Source organism: Erigeron canadensis, chromosome 1, assembly GCF_010389155.1.
Source record: "Erigeron canadensis isolate Cc75 chromosome 1, C_canadensis_v1, whole genome shotgun sequence".
NCBI lineage: Eukaryota > Viridiplantae > Streptophyta > Magnoliopsida > Asterales > Asteraceae > Erigeron > Erigeron canadensis.
The window spans coordinates 48,254,576-48,274,538 of record NC_057761.1 but is presented as its reverse complement, the minus strand read 5'-3'; the positions used below and the strand labels follow the sequence as shown (position 1 = coordinate 48,274,538).

The 19,963-nt window shown below is 32.2% G+C and overlaps 3 protein-coding genes across 3 annotated transcripts; all 3 read right to left on the bottom strand.

Moving 5' to 3' along the window:
* Positions 1–3,317: 3,317 nt before the first annotated feature.
* On the bottom strand, positions 3,318–6,847 carry LOC122601681 (photosynthetic NDH subunit of subcomplex B 3, chloroplastic). Its single transcript, XM_043774422.1, has 6 exons — positions 6,617–6,847; positions 6,040–6,153; positions 4,747–4,800; positions 4,212–4,274; positions 4,076–4,138; positions 3,318–3,610 (listed from the first exon to the last, which is right to left on the bottom strand). The coding sequence occupies exons 1-6, from the start codon at positions 6,794–6,796 to the stop codon at positions 3,575–3,577; spliced, it is 510 nt and encodes a 169-aa protein (XP_043630357.1). The 5' UTR covers positions 6,797–6,847; the 3' UTR covers positions 3,318–3,574.
* An 840-nt stretch (positions 6,848–7,687) lies between these two features.
* LOC122601663 (berberine bridge enzyme-like 15) lies at positions 7,688–9,511 on the bottom strand. Its single transcript, XM_043774407.1, has one exon. It carries the CDS (start codon positions 9,496–9,498, stop codon positions 7,879–7,881), a length of 1,620 nt encoding a protein of 539 aa, XP_043630342.1. The 5' UTR covers positions 9,499–9,511; the 3' UTR covers positions 7,688–7,878.
* Positions 9,512–10,643: 1,132 nt separating this feature from the next.
* On the bottom strand, positions 10,644–15,932 carry LOC122601670 (D-xylose-proton symporter-like 2). Its single transcript, XM_043774414.1, has 13 exons — positions 15,803–15,932; positions 15,600–15,700; positions 14,611–14,689; positions 14,335–14,394; positions 14,177–14,243; positions 13,962–14,086; positions 13,730–13,831; positions 12,661–13,077; positions 12,478–12,540; positions 12,242–12,322; positions 12,000–12,098; positions 11,304–11,441; positions 10,644–10,945 (listed from the first exon to the last, which is right to left on the bottom strand). The coding sequence occupies exons 1-13, from the start codon at positions 15,872–15,874 to the stop codon at positions 10,814–10,816; spliced, it is 1,536 nt and encodes a 511-aa protein (XP_043630349.1). The 5' UTR covers positions 15,875–15,932; the 3' UTR covers positions 10,644–10,813.
* Between the last annotated feature and the right edge of the window lie 4,031 nt (positions 15,933–19,963).

The following is a 19,963-nucleotide window of genomic DNA, read 5'->3' as shown; positions in this document are numbered from 1 at the left end:
GATTACCAGGAGAACTAAATTTTATAAACAAGCGATTTAGAAGGTTTATTTGCGTAAATATTGATGATTTTCAACTTGTTTATTAAAAAATTGAGATTGAGATGAGATGTTTGACAATAAATAATTGATGTTTTATAATTACTACTATCAGTCAACCTAATCCTCACTTTACGGCCATTTTTGTGAGAATGAATGGTTAGTAGAAGACTAGAAGATAACCAAGTAAAAATAAAAATATGAAGGTGAGTTTCTTATTTTCCACTCATTCCAATACACAAAAATGAGTATATTAGAGTTAGTATAAATAAACTAAACCAATAAACATTAAACAACTGTATTTTTGTTTGTTTTTGTTTAATAAGATAAACAAACACGAATAGCCAATGATGACTAGTCAAACTAGTCAGAAACATCTCAAGTTTTACCCAAGGCCTTGAATTCGATCTTTAAGACCACCCTTATCAATGAACCTAAAATGAATCCATAATATAAAAATAATAAAACAAGAAAGTGCCAAAAGTTATCCTCACGATCTAGTTCTTATTCCAATCGAGATAGTTTCATTTTTTTTGCCACATGGCAACATTTTACTAGATAACATCTATTATATTTCTATTACATATAATTAGTTTCACCCTTTGTTAGTTTTCATGAATATCTTACATTTAAATTTTTTTTTTATATAAATATAAAATCATGGTATTTTATATTTTTTTTTACGAACATTTTGACATAAATTTTATTAAAAACGGAAATTGTTTTATAAAAGTATAGCTTTAATACTTTACTGATTTTGTGTTTTATTTTTGTTATTTTTATGTCTACAAGATTATTGTAAATATTCTTTATTTATTTAAACTTTAAAGTAAATAGTTATTTTTAATATGATAAAAACAATTATAAACTGTATTAATATAATAAAATAAATAATTTAGATTGGATTGTGAATGTGAGTGAAAATTTTAGTTAGGTTGGGTTGTATATGTGGAAGAAAGAGAAATTAATTTTTAATTAAAGATTGGGTTGAGTTGGTTCACTGATGTGGGTAGTTTAAGGATGACAAGTCTTGGGGTTTTTTCCTCCGAATACTTGTAACGGCCTTTGGTCAACATCTCGTTGTCTAGGGTATGTGCAAGGCTTCACCATTGTACGGTAAGGTCGTTTTTCTTATGTCGTATACCGACTGAATGTTCGGAAAAAAACAAACACGAATAACAAACAAACAAATTTTTGTTTTTTAACTGTAAAGCTGAACAATAGTATCTAAAGTATTTACTACATATATGTATGCTAAAGTAATGAAACTAGATGTGTTCATGTTCGTTAGTACTATTTATATGTGTGTTAGCGATAGATAACAAATGTAGTTAGGTTATATCCAATAGGGTGCCCTTAGATGCCCTTGAATATCTTTTGTAGTTGAATTTTGTCCAAAACTAAATATTTTTTGAAGGATGTCTTTACCTAAGGACATGCCTTTAATACGAGTATATTTTTGTTTTTAGTGGAGGTAAAAAGGTATGTAAGGATGTTTGTATGGATGGAGATAAAATTATAAGATTTGAATGATTTGTAAGGATGTATAAGGATTTGTAAGGATATGATGTGGCAGCTCAAGATCGCCTAAGGCTGTCCTTAGCATTGGAGATAGTATTAGGAAAGGTATGAAGGACCAAATGTGTTATATGCTATGGGGATTTGGGAATAAAATGGTAAATTTTAAAAGTTTAAGTACTAAGCATGTTAATGATATATAGCCGATAGCCCATGGACTCGTCATGTAATAAACTGTCTTAAATATATAGATGACAGGTAAGGATGCATAATTCAGTGGCACGTCACTATAAAGAAATAATATTTTATAATTTTTTTTTTGTAAGTTCTGGATCTAATTTTTAAAAATTAAAAAGTACGCCATGGAAGCATGGATAGAATTGGTTTGGTTGACTCATTAAATTCAAACTCTCCTTTTCGTCTTTCTTTAAGCTTTAACTTTTTTCCCATAAAATAAAAAAGATGCTGAAATCTCTCCCTCTCTCGCCCAATAGGCCAATATATACAAGTGAAAAAAGCTTAAAGGGCAAAAATGAAAAGTAGTTTTCGGTTTATATATAATTGCATCATGTAGTTCATGACATGTATACCCCATTGTTAAACGATGTGATAACCAAGGATGGACATAACGATCTCACAAATCGCAATGTCTATAAAGCTTTATATTTTTTATATTATTTTTATGTATTTATTTAATTTAAAAGATAATTGACAACACCAAACTAATGTAATTTAAATTTGTAGTTTAATGTTACGCTTGTTAATGTCATGAAAATTATTCGGCGATCTAGGATCAAAATTCTGGTTTCACCGTATATACTTAATGAACTTCTAATGGTTATAGAAAATGTTATTTTTGATCGAATTCTAGTGAATATCAGATAAAATTTTGTTTTTTAAGCTACAAATTTAATTTACCCAGAAACAATTTTCCATATTTTTTGTACAAGTACTATATATATTGATGCATCTACCACAACTTTGCATTAAATACTTGTACTCTACACTGTATAACTTGTACTCTGTTGTAACTTTATCAATTCTTGTGGTACTAAATTACTAATATCACCACTCTTTTTTATAACCTTGGTTTGGATATAAAATAATATAATAGAATAATCATTTTTCTAATTTACATGCCTTGTTTTCATAATTTTATCCTTTTTTAAAATCATTTTTTAGTAAGATCCTTCATCTTGATGTTTATAGTTGTTGAAAAAGGAGTGTATGAATGAATGGAAAAAAGTAATAATGTTTATAACATTAGTTTCTATCCGGAAAAAAATGGAAAAAAAGTGTGAAAATAGTGGGGAAAAAAAGGGTAGAACGGAATAGGTGCACAGATGGAGTAATTATAATAATTTTTATTTCTATTTTTTGAATGGCAAATGGCCTTTATAATAAATTAAGTTGTGTTTTGATATAAGATACTCAATGAAGGTTATAAGATATAATTTGACTCTTTTATTTTTTAAAGAAAAAATGCGTTTGACTTTTTGATTTTATTCAAATAAAAAATTCAAAATAATTAGATTATGAGTGTGCAGACCAAGGGGTGTTTGGACTATTCATGAAAAACATGCTTTTGAGCTCAAATAACCTAAATGGGCTTTTTATGTTTGGACAATGCAATAAGCTAGATAACCATATACAACAGCTAATTTAAACACCCCTGAATAGTATGGATTTTAACGAGTAAAACGTGAGCCCAGGGGTTGCAGACCGTGGGCAAAATGGACAGGTTTCGGATGTTACATGTCACATTTTGAATCTATATGCTTTCAATCATATTATCAAGAATAAGATCATTCTGCCAACAGTTAACTGGTTCACTGTTCCATAAGTTAACCTATTTGTAGCATTTTTACAGGAAGTAACCACAGACATATTCATGTGTTGCAACGGTTGAGTTTTCTAAAGCATACCATAAGATTTATGTTACTTCTCTATCCCAACCATCAACACGAACAAGAGATATATGTATTATCGACAAGGAGACTCTCTAAACAGAGTCTTGAGATCACTTCTTTTGTTGAGGTAGCCTCTGAATCACTACCTGCAAAGGTTACCCACATCCTAGTTTAGAGGTGACTACTTTATTTGGGCCACTTATATAAATAAGATTCAATTTGTGGTGTTGTATTTGTCAAATAAAAAACTTAAGCCAAAATGGAACAAGTCAAAGTAACCTAAAGTGTATCTTTAATGCAGACACCATCCTATAAATTTTTTTTTTTATTAGTATTGTACTAGTTGTTTTTGATAATCATACTTCACAAACAAATCATTTAAAATGAAATCTCTTAGAAATTTGGCCAATAAAATGCTTTGGCTGGCCAACACAACTGGACAACAGCAGTTTCGACGTATTCTAAATTGACATGTTACAACCCAAACCTGTGTTAACTGTTAGCCAACTTGCCCATCATGCCACATCTATCGTTTTAGAAATTTTCAAGCTGGCTCGAAGAACAAAAGTGAATTGTGAATACGATATCTTGCAGACTTTTATAATGCATACCTTGCCAGAGTTTTCTTTGTTTCCAACTATGGTCTGGCACGCCAACCTCCATGACTCAGGTTTCTGTGTGAATTATCTAAACATTTCAGATATGCATCTTTATAATACAAAGAGAAAGGATCTTCAAAAATGCTACCTTCTTCAAGTATTTCAGTTCGGTATTTGTTCTCTCATTTAAAAGCTCCTTTCCTTCTACAACCTGCACACATTATATAACTAATAATAATAATAACAGGAAACATGAACACTTCTTTTAGACAAAATTTGACTTGTATAGGTTTTGTTTTATCTATCACTGGTAAGTAGATATACAAATTAGAGGAAAATGGGTCGAATGGGTCAAAAGTTTCCTCACATGTATCATTTGATATCCTAAAAGCTTTATTTAGGAATTTGACCATGAATTGCTTATTAAAAACTAAAAATAATGAAAAAAGTGTTTTAGGTCAACCACACCTTAACACTACACCTTTTGACCCAATACTCAACCCACTTGACTTGCCCATTTTGCAACCTCTAATCCTAATGATTTAGTGCTTTCTCTAGAGTCTAGTCTATGAAAGGATGGAGCCATGGAGCTAGATACCGTTTCTTCAGGTAGTATAGAATTAGAATGCATTTGGATAACTACTTTCCAAGGGAACCAATAAACAAAAAATGCCAGGACATACCTCAACCATACAAGTGCCGCAACTTCCACCACCCCCACAATTCATCAGTTTTCCCTTCGATAACAAATATTAACGAAGTTTTTGTCATTCAAGGGAACGTATGTTCCATGTTAATAAGATGTGAGGAAATAATGAATACGAGATTACAACTAAAACAGCCAAAATAGGATAAAGTTTATTGGGATTATTACCCATGGATGTAACTAACTATGACAAAATTTTATGTTATGTAAAAATCTTGTAAAATGTTTATGTCATGTAATGAATTTTCAAATTCCGATTACTGGATGTATTTGACCAATAAAAAACTTACACGTGACAGCTTATATGGTTGCCACATATATCTGGGTATATCCAATAACCAAGATTTGAAAGTTCATTACATTACATAGACATTTTACAAGATCTTTACATAACATAGACATTTTGTCATAGTTAGTTACATTCACAGGTAATAATCCCAAGTTTATTTGATGATTATTGAAGTCTCTTAGCAATTAAGAGCGTGGATCGTTAACTACTCAATTGAAAATTACAATTTTAGTCGAACCTAGAAAAGTATAAATTTCATTATTCATTTATTCTTCCTTTTGCTTTCAAGATGGTCAATTCTTTTGATATCTAGAGATAAAAGACGAAGATGTCTAGTTAATCAAGCTGGCCTACTCTTACATGTAGGTGTGAATATGATAAACGAGTAAGGAAAAGGTAAAACTTTAAACAGTGACAACTTTTGATCTGGGTAAGGTTATTGAACCAAAATGCAACGCAGACTGTAACATGTTGTACACATGAGCAAAACGATATTTGGTGGTTTGGCAACTTTTAGGGGGTGTTTGTTTTAGAAGGCTTATGGCTTTTTTTTTTTACAATAAAAGCAATTTAAGTGTTTGTTTTAGCTTTTTAGCTTATAAAAGCCATTTTTAAGAAGCCAAAAAACATAGCTTTTATAACAAAAGCCAAATGTTTCTCTTCTTTTTCCTTTTAAAAGACAAAAGCTAATCCAAACACTAGAACAATAGCTTATGAACTTCTAAAAAAAAAAAAAAAAGCCACTTATAAAACATAAGCATAAGCTAAAAAATAAAAGCTAGGCCAAACACCCCCTTAATCCACATATGAAATATGCCAAAACTAGATCACCTAGGACCCCTCGTGTCATTTGGACATTAAAATCAGCTAGAATATTATTATGGTAAAAGTCTAATGAAAACTTGTACCTAGGTAATGACTTTTTTGTCACTTTTGTGCGTAAAAATGAGAACCGTTAACGTGTTAAAGTAACATACATACATACGTCCCGTAAAGCTCAAGTTTGTTATCCGCCATAATAGTCCTCAAAAGCTTCTCTCCGCTCACCACTGACGCTCTATCCACTGGATACTTCCCATCTCCACCAGGCTTTGGCTTCATTTGAACACAACCATAACATATTTAGCTATAACACAATAAATGACTTGCATATCACAAAATTAGATTATATGCACATGGTACAGTTCTATACATTACATGTTTATAATGTGTACATCACTTTTGTTATTCATATGCATATTATAAAAGTTATACACAACAAATAATTATCATTTTGACTATTTTACCATGTTTTTTCGATAAGATTAAAATTGGCAGAGAAGCCCTTGACCAATCTCCAGGCAATGTATAAATAGTGTCACATAGCAATTAAAAATTAAATTAGTTAATGATTTAAGTAAAATATGCACACACACACAAAAAAAAAAAAACCCTCCCTACAGAACAAATAAGTACAATTCTATATATCCTTCCTTGTTAGCACAAGAAAAATAAACAGTTTAATAATGTAAGAGTAAAACTGTCAAAGTTAAAATAATATTCAAATTAATGAATTTACCCCAAGAAATTCAAGCTCAATTTCCGGTGGTGGTGATTCTGCAGTGGAGTTGCTTGTGGCAAATGACAAAATGGGTCTCTTTCTGTAAGAACATATCATGTGTTTTCCGGAAGTATCTTTTCCGGAGCTAATTTCCGGTAATCGGAGGGTGACCGGAGAAAGATTTACGGCGAATGACATGTTTTCTTTTTGTGTTGTGAAATCTGTTTTTCAGTTGGTTTTGTGGTCTTTCTACAGCCACACTTTCTTTATTTGGAAACTTTTTGTTTTTTACCCTTGTACTTATCAAACAGTTGAGAAGTGATCCTTATTTTTATGCAAGTGTCTTAATTTTATGCAAGTGTCTGAATGGAGATGGCATGGCAACGTGCTAGAGCATGAGCAAACTGAAAGTCAATGTGTTCCCATTAAAGTGTCAATTTGTTGAACAATTTGCTAAGCCAAAATGCCTGTGGGCAGATTGAAAGCATTCAAAACAAGTGGGCCACAACTTCTTTTTCCACTAGTAAATGTAATATGTTTTTATAATTAAATAATTGATGATGTGAAATGGGCAAAAAGAATTTCAGTGTATTGGGTTGGAGTCAAAATGAGTTCAATTTATTGTTTCAGTGTGCTGGAACAGTTTGCTGATATATTATTGAGGTGACCGGTGTGCTCAAGCAAACTGAGCACACTATTGGAGATGGCCTTAGTATGTCCTTGTACTTATCAAAGAGTTGAGAAGTGCTCAATTAATTAGGTGTTAAAGTTTGGCCCTTGGTTGTCATACCTCCTCTATTGACTCTCCTAGATTGGTGCAAGTGCTTTCAATTCCACCATCTAGTGAAAATGTTAATGATGCTCATGTTAAAGGGTAATAGTTACAAGCACTTGAATGCAGGACGAAAAATGAAAGGATGTTGGATTCGGTACAGACACACATATGATTATTTATTTCAGCTTCAAGTTTTTTCTGATTTTTAATTTGATGTGTTTATAGTTTTTTATGGGTTTTAGCCATAAGGATTGAAATAAAACTTTCACATTGTGACAATTACAATATATGAACTACAGTGACAATTTCTCTAAAGTACTAACATGATATCATATGCAACATGTATATATATATGTATTGCATTTCTTAAAATAAAAAGTTGGTAGTTCATACCATTATAACCTATTCTACCATTCCTCCCATGATATTTATCACATAGCCACAAAAGAATATACAAAATAACACAACCCTTAATGGTAAATTACCTTTTTACCCTTATCCCTCTTCACAATTCATCTTTGAGCTCACTTTTCAAGGGTAAAACTGGAATGCTTTGTTCATGTTTAAAGAAGTTATCAGGATCAAACTCAGTCTTGATCTTAACCAACCTATTGAAGTTGTCCTTGAAATACTTTGTTCCCCATGAACTTGCCTTTACAAAACTAGTGTCACCACCATTTTTGTCATTCATTCCAAGATCAAGATCTCTATAATTCACATAAGCTTGTCTTGGAAACATTGAAACATATTGAGTCATGTAGTTATAAAGCTTCCTAATCCAATCAACATGCTTGTTCATCACTTCTTTATCAGGCCCTATCCAGCTTGTCAAATATTGAATCTTGAAAAGTACATTTCTATGAGGAAATGGAATTGCAGATTCCGAAATCTTGCTCATCATTCCTCCATATGGATTCCATATCATAAATGGGCTATCTTCTGCCAGGAATCTTTCCCACATTCCTTCTAAACCCTTTTCCGGAATTGGGTCTTTAACAAAATCTGATTTTGCCTTGAAGTAGCTCAAGAAAGCCGGTTTTCCAGCAAGTAGGACACTCGTTGGAACGCTTCTTGGATAGCCTGCAATGAACAAAACAGATTCTAACCAACTCATTTCAATGCAATCTTCTTTTTTGAGACCCAATTCAGGGAAACTTTGTTTCATGATTTCTTGAAGTCTGGATACTTCTCCAAGAAATAGTGCATTGTAAGTGGTACTTATGGTTCTTCGAGTATCATTCGGTATATTTGAGGTTTGAATCATGACTCTAATGAAAAGATCTTCATCAAGTTTGTCAGCAACTTGTTGCCACTTGTAAAGAATCTTGGTGGCACCTTGTTCTAATGTCTTTTGAACATTAAAAACTGTGACGGTTTCAGGGACAGGTACGAGTTTTAGTTTCCAAGAAACTAAAATTCCAAAACTGGCCCCACCACCACCACGGATAGCCCAAAAGACATCCTCTCCCATGGCTTTCCGATCCAGTATTCGACCATTTGCATCAATGATCTTTGCATCAAGTGCATTATCGGCTGCAAGCCCATATTTCCTCATCATGGATCCATATGCACCACCCGTGATGTGTCCGCCTATGCCAAGGCTAGTACATAGCCCTGCAGGAACAGCACGAGTCTTGCTTTTCTCTGCAATTCGGTAGTATAGCTCACCAACGGTTGCACCGGCTTCAACCCAAACCGAACCATCCTCAATATCAACATTAATGCCACGCATTTTGGCTAAGTCAATAACAACATAAGGAGGGTCCATAACAGAGGTATAAGATAACCCTTCATAATCATGACCTCCACTTCTGACCCGAAGCTGAACCCCAAGCTTTTTAGCGCAAATCACCGCACTTTGGATGTGGGCTTCGTGTAATGCAGTCAATATAAGCTCAGGTTTTGCCATATATGGAGCAATACACCGGAGATTTAAGGCGGTGGAATTCAAAATGGGTGTGAAAGAGGGGTTGTTTGGGGTGATAATAATGTTAGGGAGTTGAGCTAAAGATTCATCAATGGAAAGGCATTGAAGGAGGCTATCTTGAATTGCATTTGAAGAACAAATGTTGGGAATTAATGCTATCAATAGTAGAAACACATAAAGTCTTGAAAAATAAGCCATTTTTAAGAATTTGGATTCTGTATGGTTTGTGAAGTTTTGAGTTAGAAAGAGGTCTTATTTATATGGATGGAAATAAGCCAAGATCTTTGATGACCAAAATGTATATGATGTCATAATCCAGAGGTCGCTGTGAAACATGTTTGTCTTGGAGTTTAATTTAACTGGTTCCAGTTGCTCATAAAATACATGACTTCAGTTTTAAGTTTGTTGGTCATACTTGACTGACTGCCTAAAATCTTTTCGTAGAAGGTCACAACTCTAATTTCTATTTTGTCAACATCTTTTTCTGTTTAAGCTATTCGGAGAGGGTCGAGCATTTGGAGAGAATAGTATATATGGTGGAAGCACTGGTTTTCTGTTTTTTTTTTTTTTGGCAAAAGAAAAGCAGTAACTTTTATAAATATCATGTCAAATATTCTCATTTGCAATACCATTACGCAAAATAAACTAATAGCACTTTATAAAATCGCATAGTATCTTTGATAACCAAGAATGACCTTATATATGTAGCAAAAGTATAATATTCACTTTAACCGCTGTTATTTACATATGTGAAATTGTGAAGAAAAGCTCATACGGTACTAGTAAAATTGAAATCTTGTACAAAGTTACTGAATGAAGTATACTAGATTTACGTATGTTTCAAGCCAATACCATTGAACCTTAAAAAGAACAAACACTAATGGTAAAACCTCACTTAAAGAAATGCCTAAAGCATTCTAGAAACAAAATTGTTTACCACTCTTTTTAATACAGTACTTATTTTGTTGCTTTTGTTTACAAGAAAAGCTACCCTAAGGCCGGGTTCTTGTTTGGTTTGTAAGATAATATTGTTTCTTCCATCTGAGAAAAATGAGATATTCAGATTGAAAAAATCTCACATTCCTTGGCCAAATACAGCCATACAGGCAAGTGATAAAGCATTGTGATAGCAAAGTGAGATCAACAACAGGGTTAGTATGATACCACCCATGATGGGAAGTATAGCCACTTATCAACCTTAAAAAATGTGAGCAACCCTGTGATAACGAGTGAAATTATATGACAAAACTCCCAAAACTCAGGTCGACATTTTCCAACATATTCAAATTGTTAATCGATATAAAAGAGAAGAGAAATGGTACATACGATCCAAGGAACACCACTTCAAGTAAAACCACATCGTGATAATGAAGCTTGTTAAATTTATAATTCATAAGTTACATCATATATACTTATAATAAAATGATATATTGGCCGCTTAACTGTCTGAAATAAAAGTGAAAATGGACTATGACATACTCTATACCAGGGAATTCGCAATCAAGATTCCCTGTCATAGGAGTTTAGCCTCGATCTCCTCTAAAGTGAGCCCTTTTGTTTCTGGTACAATGAAGTAGATGAAAACAAGAGATGCCACTGCAATGCCTCCAAAGATAAAGAAAAGTATTCCAGCCCCAAGCAGTGTCTGCACCAAAAACATATAAAAAAAAAAAGTGTTATACCAAGATTGTGATGAGCTACAACCCCTTCACATTTTTAATTACAAAGTACTAGCATTGTATCCGAATGAAGTGGCAGCTATGGATAGTTTTCGGCAGTTTCTTGACTTTCCACGGTGTATGACGATTATGGCAATGGTGTGTAAGAGAGGGAAGAAAGAGGGTGTTTGGTAACATGGATACAAAGAAGGATGATGTGGCATAATCTGATTGGTGGGGTTGAATCTTAAACTGGGGGAGGGGTAATGCTTTATATAATGGTAAAGGAAGTATAGATATACATATACGTAAAGATACATAAAACTGAACAAGAAATATATGTACCTCTAATGGAGAAAAGGAAAATGCAACAAGTGCATTGGCGGAAAAATTTACAAGGACTGCTAAACTTAATCCACGCCCTCGTAAGCGTAAAGGGAAGATCTCAGAAATCATTAACCAGCCAATAGGACCGAAAGATATCTGCAAAAATATATCTTATCAACAATTCATGTACTCCGCACTACACATAATCATTAAAACAAAGAAAGTAACATATTCAGTGTAAGCAAATTTTGCATGCTTCGTTTGACAGACACATTACTATAACAATACTTCGCTTAATCTAAATGCTAAGAAGGTAGCAGACTTCTTAATTTGCCACAAGATCAGTGTGAGAACATAAATCTGATGCTACTACATCTGGCAAACACCAGTGTAGAGTAGGTATTTTAACTAATTTGCATATGAGTGGGCTGATATGGTTATTTTTATCTCTAATGGGTCAAACAGGTACATCCAGAAGATCATGGCGTCACGCAGAGCGTATTCTAAACACATAAAACCTCCTGAATCATTTTACTGAAAATTACATAATTGCAGAAAATTAATGTTATTTTAGTAAAAATAAATTTGACAAACTAATTGCTTATTGGGAACTTGAAATTTTGGACAAGATACGGCAAACTAGTTTTTTGCATCAAGAGAAATTATATATGTATATTGCCAATATGCCATTACTTTACAGTGCAGCCTTTATACCTGATAACATCCAACATATAACAGCAATGCAGCAACAGCTACTGCAGGCACATTACCGAGGTAAGTGTAAAATGACCCCATGAGAAACAATGAGACTACCTGCAATCCAATATACACCCTTAATTAATGCCAACATCCCCCAAAACTCCCAAGTCTAGGTCACCCATGTTTCGACAACTTGAATATGTGTATGAGTGTATCTAGAATGAGAGATTCAGTGAAATATACCAAGGAGAACATACCATGCCAGAAACGCCCCCTAAAAGCAAGGGTCTCCTCCCAAGTTTGTCAACAATCAAAACAGCTACACCAGTCATGATTAACTGAAGGGAAAGAAACAGAAATCAGCAAAAAGCTAACCATATTTCTTTGAAATTTGTATTTACTGTTCTTTTTTTATAGACAGGCAGGCAGACAGACAGACAGATACACACACAAAAAAAAAAGAGAGAAGCCAATACGACCCACGATAGCCCACCTTTATCAAGCCAAGAAAAATAGATGCTTTCGTAGCATCCGATGCAGCAGAAAACCCTGCAGTCTACAAAAAAAAAGTAGCAATTCAGTTACAGATACATATTTTAGATTTCAGAAATCAGAAGATGAAATTTTCAGACGTTATCTCTTTTTAATGTAACATAAACCTTTTACATCGATGTACCTGGAAAATAGATGCAGCATAGTAAAGTACGCTAGGTTGACCAGTTATCTGCTGGAACAAGACTATACCCGCACCAATAACCAGGGCCTTCAAACATTTTCCCTGAAACATCTCCCCAAAGGTAGCTTCGCCTTCCTCACTGATATAAGACAGTTCAACCAGAATCTCCTCGACTTCTTGAGTCGCAGAGTTATTAATGGCTTCACCTCTAAGCCTGCGTAAGCAGTAGATGGCGTATTCCTGTAAATCTTGCATATTGCCTTTTCCCTGAATTGCTCGTAGGAGAATCCATCTTGGTGAAGCAGGTAGCCACCACATCCCAATACCCATAATTACCGCAAAAGGAGTTGCAGTTGCATACATATACCGCCAACCAGCATTTACATCAACCAAGACGCTACCAACCACATAACCTAACTGCAATTATACCAACACATTAACCCTCAAATGCTCCATTCAGTAGAGGGAAATGGATATAAAGTAGAGGTGGCAAATTTGAAGTTTTGAACAATTTACTTATTAATGGGTTGATTCAGGTTATGATTTTAAAAAGGAACATAAAATGGTCTGACAGGTGTGGGCTAAACCACTAATTTGAATTGTCATGTGCCAAGTGATCGTTACGTGAGAGGACAGAGGACACATCCATAGGATGGATAGTTGGAGTAACTGAGTAATTCCATGTACTTGGGTGTAGATCTCATATTGTTTTATTTAAAAGGTGACGGCACTATTGGAATAATAAAGCTTTTGTAATCATTTGACACTGATTGTTAATAGACAGGATTTTGGATCAAACCATGCTGACACCTCACCAAAAAGTTGCATGTTTACCCATTACCAGACGCGCCCATTTTGCGACCACTTTATAAATAGTTAATAAGAATAAACTAAAGATGATCCACCTGGAAAAACTGCTTCTACTTGAGATAATGAATTCATTGGACTATTGGAGACAAATATCAATATGAATTGAGGTGATATTTTTTTTTTAACAGCCAATATTTTATTAATGAACTGAGGTAATCTACAAACTCAATATTATCTCACTAGAAGAAGAAATACTTACCACCATTCCCGTTACAATGAAGAATTCTTTGAGGGATATCAATCGACCTCGTATCTCACAAGCAGCTGTCTCCGCAATGTACATCGGAGCAGCATGCATTGCCTGCATAGAAAATAGTTGGAATTAGATTTTCGATTCATGCTTTAAATAACAGTGAAGGGAATTTTATAAAAGTAAGAGATCACTTATGAACTTCGGAATTTAATAGGTCCAAGATAGCTTCAAATCTTACCAGTCCAATTCCTATACCATATATAAAGCGGCCAATCACCATAATCGCAAAACTGGGTGCAAGTGTTGTTATCAAAGCACCAATAATATATGATGCAGCTGAAACCATCAGCTCTCTCCTTCTTCCTTAAATACACACCCATAACTTATAATTTTTCAAAACTGAGCAAAAATTGATAATTAGAAACTTCAATCCTTGAGCTAACCATAACTAACCTAGAAAGTCAGCAACATTAAATGCCATTATAGAACCAATCAAGGCCCCATATAGTGAACCACTAGTCTGCAAAGATCATAAACAGGAAAAAACATAAGGTTTGCATGAGATAAAGAAAAATGCATGGCAACAAGCAGCAAAGAGTTGACAAACTTACGATGAGACCAATTTGCACGGAGGACAAATCGTACCATGAGACACCGCTAGAGACAGCTGACTGCAGCGTTTAAATGAAAAAAAAATAACATATATATAACACACAATGAGACAAAGAAATGAAAAGGATAGAAGTATAATTGAATCCACTATGCAACAAACTACACTATAGAAGACAAAATACAAGATATTGATTAGCTATAGACAATACAGAAAAGCATATGAGCAATAACTTAATACTAATTGTTTAACATTACCAAATCCGTTTAAAAGATACCTTTATATTAATAGTAGCAGAAGAGGTGGCACCGATATCATAGCCATACAATAGGCCTCCAAGAGCGGGAAATAGAAATCTGAGATCAATGAACCATTCATCATCAAAAAGACTTTTATCACAACTAGAACTTCAAAAGGAAAGGTTAATGGAATTTAATAACTCTTCACTTTTCATGATCATTGGACATTGGCGCATTGCGTAAAGAACTAAAGATTAGTGACTCAAACATACATAGAAGCAGAACAATATACCACCATTTCTATATGTCGTATAACATAACGAAAGATACAACCATACTAATACATCTCTATAACTCATTTAAGAAACGATCAGTTTAAATTCATAATTCATAATCAATACAATAGTGTCACAAAATAAGTAGTAACAGCTGAGTTCACCTAACAATATTGTTCTAGGATTAAAATTTTAAAAATACTTGTTAAAGAAAAAATTCAACAAAACTTGACTGTAGAAACAAAGATGAAATAGGAGCATTCGGTCAAATTCTAACTAGTCCTTGACTCAAGTCAACTCAAGTTAAAAATCCTGTAATTCAAAAATCCTGTAATTCCCAACAGAATACCCCAAATCATGACCTAAATAATTCGGTATTTCATTGATAATATTCTTCAATATTGCTATTGTGGGTATTATACTTCCAAACTGTCTTTTTTGTGTAACAAACTTCACATTACTGAAACTTTTTGGGTTTTGAAAGAGATTTATTGCAGACGTCATTCACCACGTCACGTCATCGGTTAAAAAAAATGACTGAGATACATACAATAGCAAAAATTTTAAAAGCCATAACACAAAAGCACTACATGATAACTTGTTAGCGCAAACATTAAACAGTAATAAAACTCAAATATCAAAAACTTCGTATGATAACATTATATATTTATTTATTTATATAGATATAGATGGAGTAAAGTAGAAATAATCTAAAAATAAAAGTAAAAAAAAGGAGGCGGTTAAAAACTCACGGAAGAATAGCAGCAGCAACGGAGTAATTATTGGATTGACGATGACCGTTATTTAATAAGGGCAAATCCATACCTTCGATTTCACCTGATGATTTTCCTGCCTATATATATACATATATATATATAAATAAATAATCACATATACATGTATTTTCAACAAAAGTGATCATTTAAGAGACGAAAAGCTAAATAAATAAATAAACCTTGCCGATAGATGAGAAAGTATGGTGGTGATGTTCGGGATCGGAGGTTGGTAGAGGTGGTGGAGAAGCCATTGTAGTTAATTTACTACTAGCAGTTCAGATTGAAGAAAACAGATAAATAAATAAATAAAAGTTTACAAAAATGAAAAATAGCGGCTAAATGAATGGTAATAAACTAGAATCTTAAAAAAGAGAGGCTAATTATGTCATTTCATTGTTAAGTGGATGGATAACTTAATCCAGAAGTGGCTATCTCTACATATCTCTCTAGGTTTTAAATAAAAAGATTAGTTTCCGCATAATGAAACGGCGCTGAGGCGGTAACGATATAGTCATTGACATATAAATAAATTTTATTACGGTCGGTGATATGATGAATATTTGTAATGGGATGTGAAGGGGGAGGAGGGAGACGAATTGTGAATTAGGGTTTTTTGTTATGTGTTTATGCATGAAGGAAAGATGGAGATTGATTTTTTTTAAGAGCATTTAGTTACAGTCTATAAAATAATGGTAAACTAAACATATCAAGATTTTTAAGTTTAAAAGATGTGAGTTCAGTTTGTTTTATAAGAAAATATATATAATGATAGGGTGGTAAAAAGGAAAATGATTTATCCTTTTAAAAAATAATCTATGAGATAAAAAACATAAATAAAACAATTATAAGAAAAAAAAAAAACGACACAAAAATACAATTAGAAATCAAGACAACATCATTCATTCCATGAGACAGAATTAAACTTATTTTTGTTTTTTGTTGTAAGAAAATTATGGTTTAGCTAAAAGTCAAACTAATAGTATTATATACTCGTATTATTTTTGGGATTCGATGTTTTTAGACTTCATTCGAAATTATTATATAATTATTATATATACTTTTGTTGTGCATTAGCCATCAATATTGATACCAAAGACTATTATTTAACTCAATTTCGTCAATTGTTAGGTATGTAATGGTTGATGTTAATGCTCTTAAAAAAAAATATTGTTACTAACGATATGATTTGAAACCCCCCAACAAACATTTTCACCTTAAGAACTCGGGTTATACCCGGGTAGTATTAATATAACCTATTATAATTATAAAAGTTTTGATGTAAATGTTAAATGAGGAAACTTGACAACATAGATTTAATACGTATACATTTATTTTAATACATAAAACACATTACACATACATAAAATTCAAAATAGAAAACGATACTGATAATAAATTCAAAATGTGATCAAATAAGAGAAAAAATTAACACATTTTGACGTGTTATTTTATGTTGTTTTGTTTGTGTTGTAATTAATGGAGATTTTACCTTTAAATAAATGGTAAACCTATGTTTTATTTTTTTTGCATATTTATGTATCTCTAATTCATTGGTTATGTATTTTTATGCACTTTAACTATAAATTTAATGACTATATTTAGCAAGAGTTGTTTTCCTTTATAAATAAGCTTAGTATGCCTTAAACATGACATAAATTTAGCAAATTACAGTTTCTTTAAATTAGTTAAGTAGTTTTCCTAGTTATATGAATAAGTTTATAACTTAGTTTTGTGAATATCTGTAAAGTAATACTCGTATAACAGTAGTCGTCTTCAAGTGTATTTATTTATATTTATATAAAGAATAGATGTACAATACTGTAAATAATTAAATTGAATGTGATATGGTTTGCATCAGTAGGGGAAGTACTACAATTAAGCGGAAACTAACAAACCATTGACCAATTTGTTTTTATATTTAATTTTTTGTTTATGACATCATAATTAATAGTTCTTAAAATAAATTAAAGAATGAAAGGGTTTTAGATGTGCCAACTAAGCTTATTTTTAGCTAAATTTTAGGATGGGACTCCAGTTTTATATATAGAAGGGATTTCGTCAATTGTTAGGTATGTAATGGTTGATGTTAATGCTCTTAAAAAAAGGATATTGTTACTAACGATATGATTTGAAACCCCCCAACAAACATTTTCACCTTGTTCTCTCAATATAAAAATGATGAATAAAGGAAATGATCACGACGATGAATTTATCGAATTGCAATCGGTGAAAGATTTTGAAGAAGAAAAGGCTAAAAGGAATTTTGAGGATAAGGGATATATGAAACATAAAGAAAAAATATTGTTACAGTGTCGTCTCTTACATAATAGTTTTGTTATATATCTATATTATATTATAAAAAGAATAACATTTTATTTTTAGAATTGTTGAAAATATGTAATATCTTTACTTATCACTACTTAAAATATCTTCATCTACGTTACCTTCTTAACATTGATGAATAAATTACTTTATCAGCCCTTTATCTTTTAAAGTATCTTCATTAACTCTTTACATCAATTATCAACATCAGTCAATGCCTCATCTACCAACAACAATCGCCCCCACCACCACGTCATCATCGCCACAACCACCGTTGCATTACGCAAGTAATGTATTAGTTCTTGTTCACTAGTTTGTTGATCATCCATTATAGTCATTTCTCGGGTCATCCAAAATATGGTTAGGACATACGGAGTAATTTAAACTTAGAAATCTCTTACAAAGAAAACACAACTCAATGCCATTAGACCAATTTGATGATGGTTGGAAGGCTACTAACCAACATTAAAATAATGATAGATTGGAGAATTTAATCGCTTTGAAAAGTGTTTGATAAATTTGAAAACGTATCATGTTTTTATTTTCGGATGATCATAAATTAATAATAGAACATTAATTACCTGTGACAAATGAGATTTCAACTCTTGAATAATTTTTAGTCAAGTTTAGAATCAATAAGAATTTTGAGAGCGGCTAATAGTTTAATATAATTGAAAATAAATGAGTTCAAATGAGCTGTAAGAGCTCAAATAACTCAAACAACTCGTAAAAACTCAACTTTTATCCAACATTTACAGAAAAGGTTAATCAACCACCATTTAGCAAAATTTATATCTTAAGCATTTGTAGTTTTATCACTCAAACTAGAATAGCATATTAGCATGGCTAGACGTGGTCTCGGAGCTACTCCACCACATGAGCCATTGAGTCCCACATTTTGTAGGGTCCTATTTGTAATTTCGGTACCGTGTATGGTATTAAGTATTGTATTTGGTTGTGTAGTTACTATAAAAAAGTAGCTTGACTGGTTGCGTTGTACGTTTCTATTTAAAATCATGGGTTGGATCCCAATCCTCATCTTAGCAATGAATAGTTTATAAACAACATAAATGAGATGTGTTTATAAATTATGATTCTCTAAACAACAAATTTCTTGCATTTCTAAATATTCCTAAATATTGAATGTAATTATGTCTTTACATGCACGTGACGTGTGTTAAGATTTGAAATAGATGAAAGATGGTGTCAATCATGGACAATATCAAAAGGGGGCAAGAGGGGCCAATGCCCAACTGCAATTTTGAAATTTTTAGGATTTTTTTAATATCGTCAATGATGACAATGTATTTACAGTAATACGAATACATTATATCTTTTTTTAAACCTCTAGCAATGTCGAACATGATCCCTTCTAACCTCTTAACATTGATTCATTTTATATCATGTGATTTACAACCTCATAGTTACTAATAAGTTATAAGAATATGAAAGTGCCTATTTTCATATGAAATTTGCATCAATATAAATAGAAGTTTTATAATCGTCTTGAAGCTATAATATTTCGTAGGATTTATATCTCACTCGACTTAAAACTGTTTTTCCGTTAGTTACAATAGAGTAGAAATAAAAATATGAAACTAAATCGTATCAATTAAACCTTTATTTATCAAATTAAAAACTTAAGTAGTCTTATCAAGACAAACTTGAATATTTTTATATATTAAATGACAGTTGTTCTTCATAACTTTTTGTTTCCTTATATTGATTTATTATCAATCTTGACCTTTGTTATTATTATAATTTTAATTATAAATTGGAAAGCCCCATAAAAACTTTAATAACTAATTATCTTAATAATTACAGTAGAAAAAGGGTTAATCATCCTAAAGATCTTCTTAAACCTTCCCCTAAAGTCGTTCAAAATTTGACATGTAGGGTTCAACTAATTCTCTAATCTAATTTCATATATTGATTTTGACACATATCATGATCTTGTGATTAAGGGGATTTTTAATAGAATTAGTTAAAAGTATTAATCATTTTCCTCTTAGAAAAGG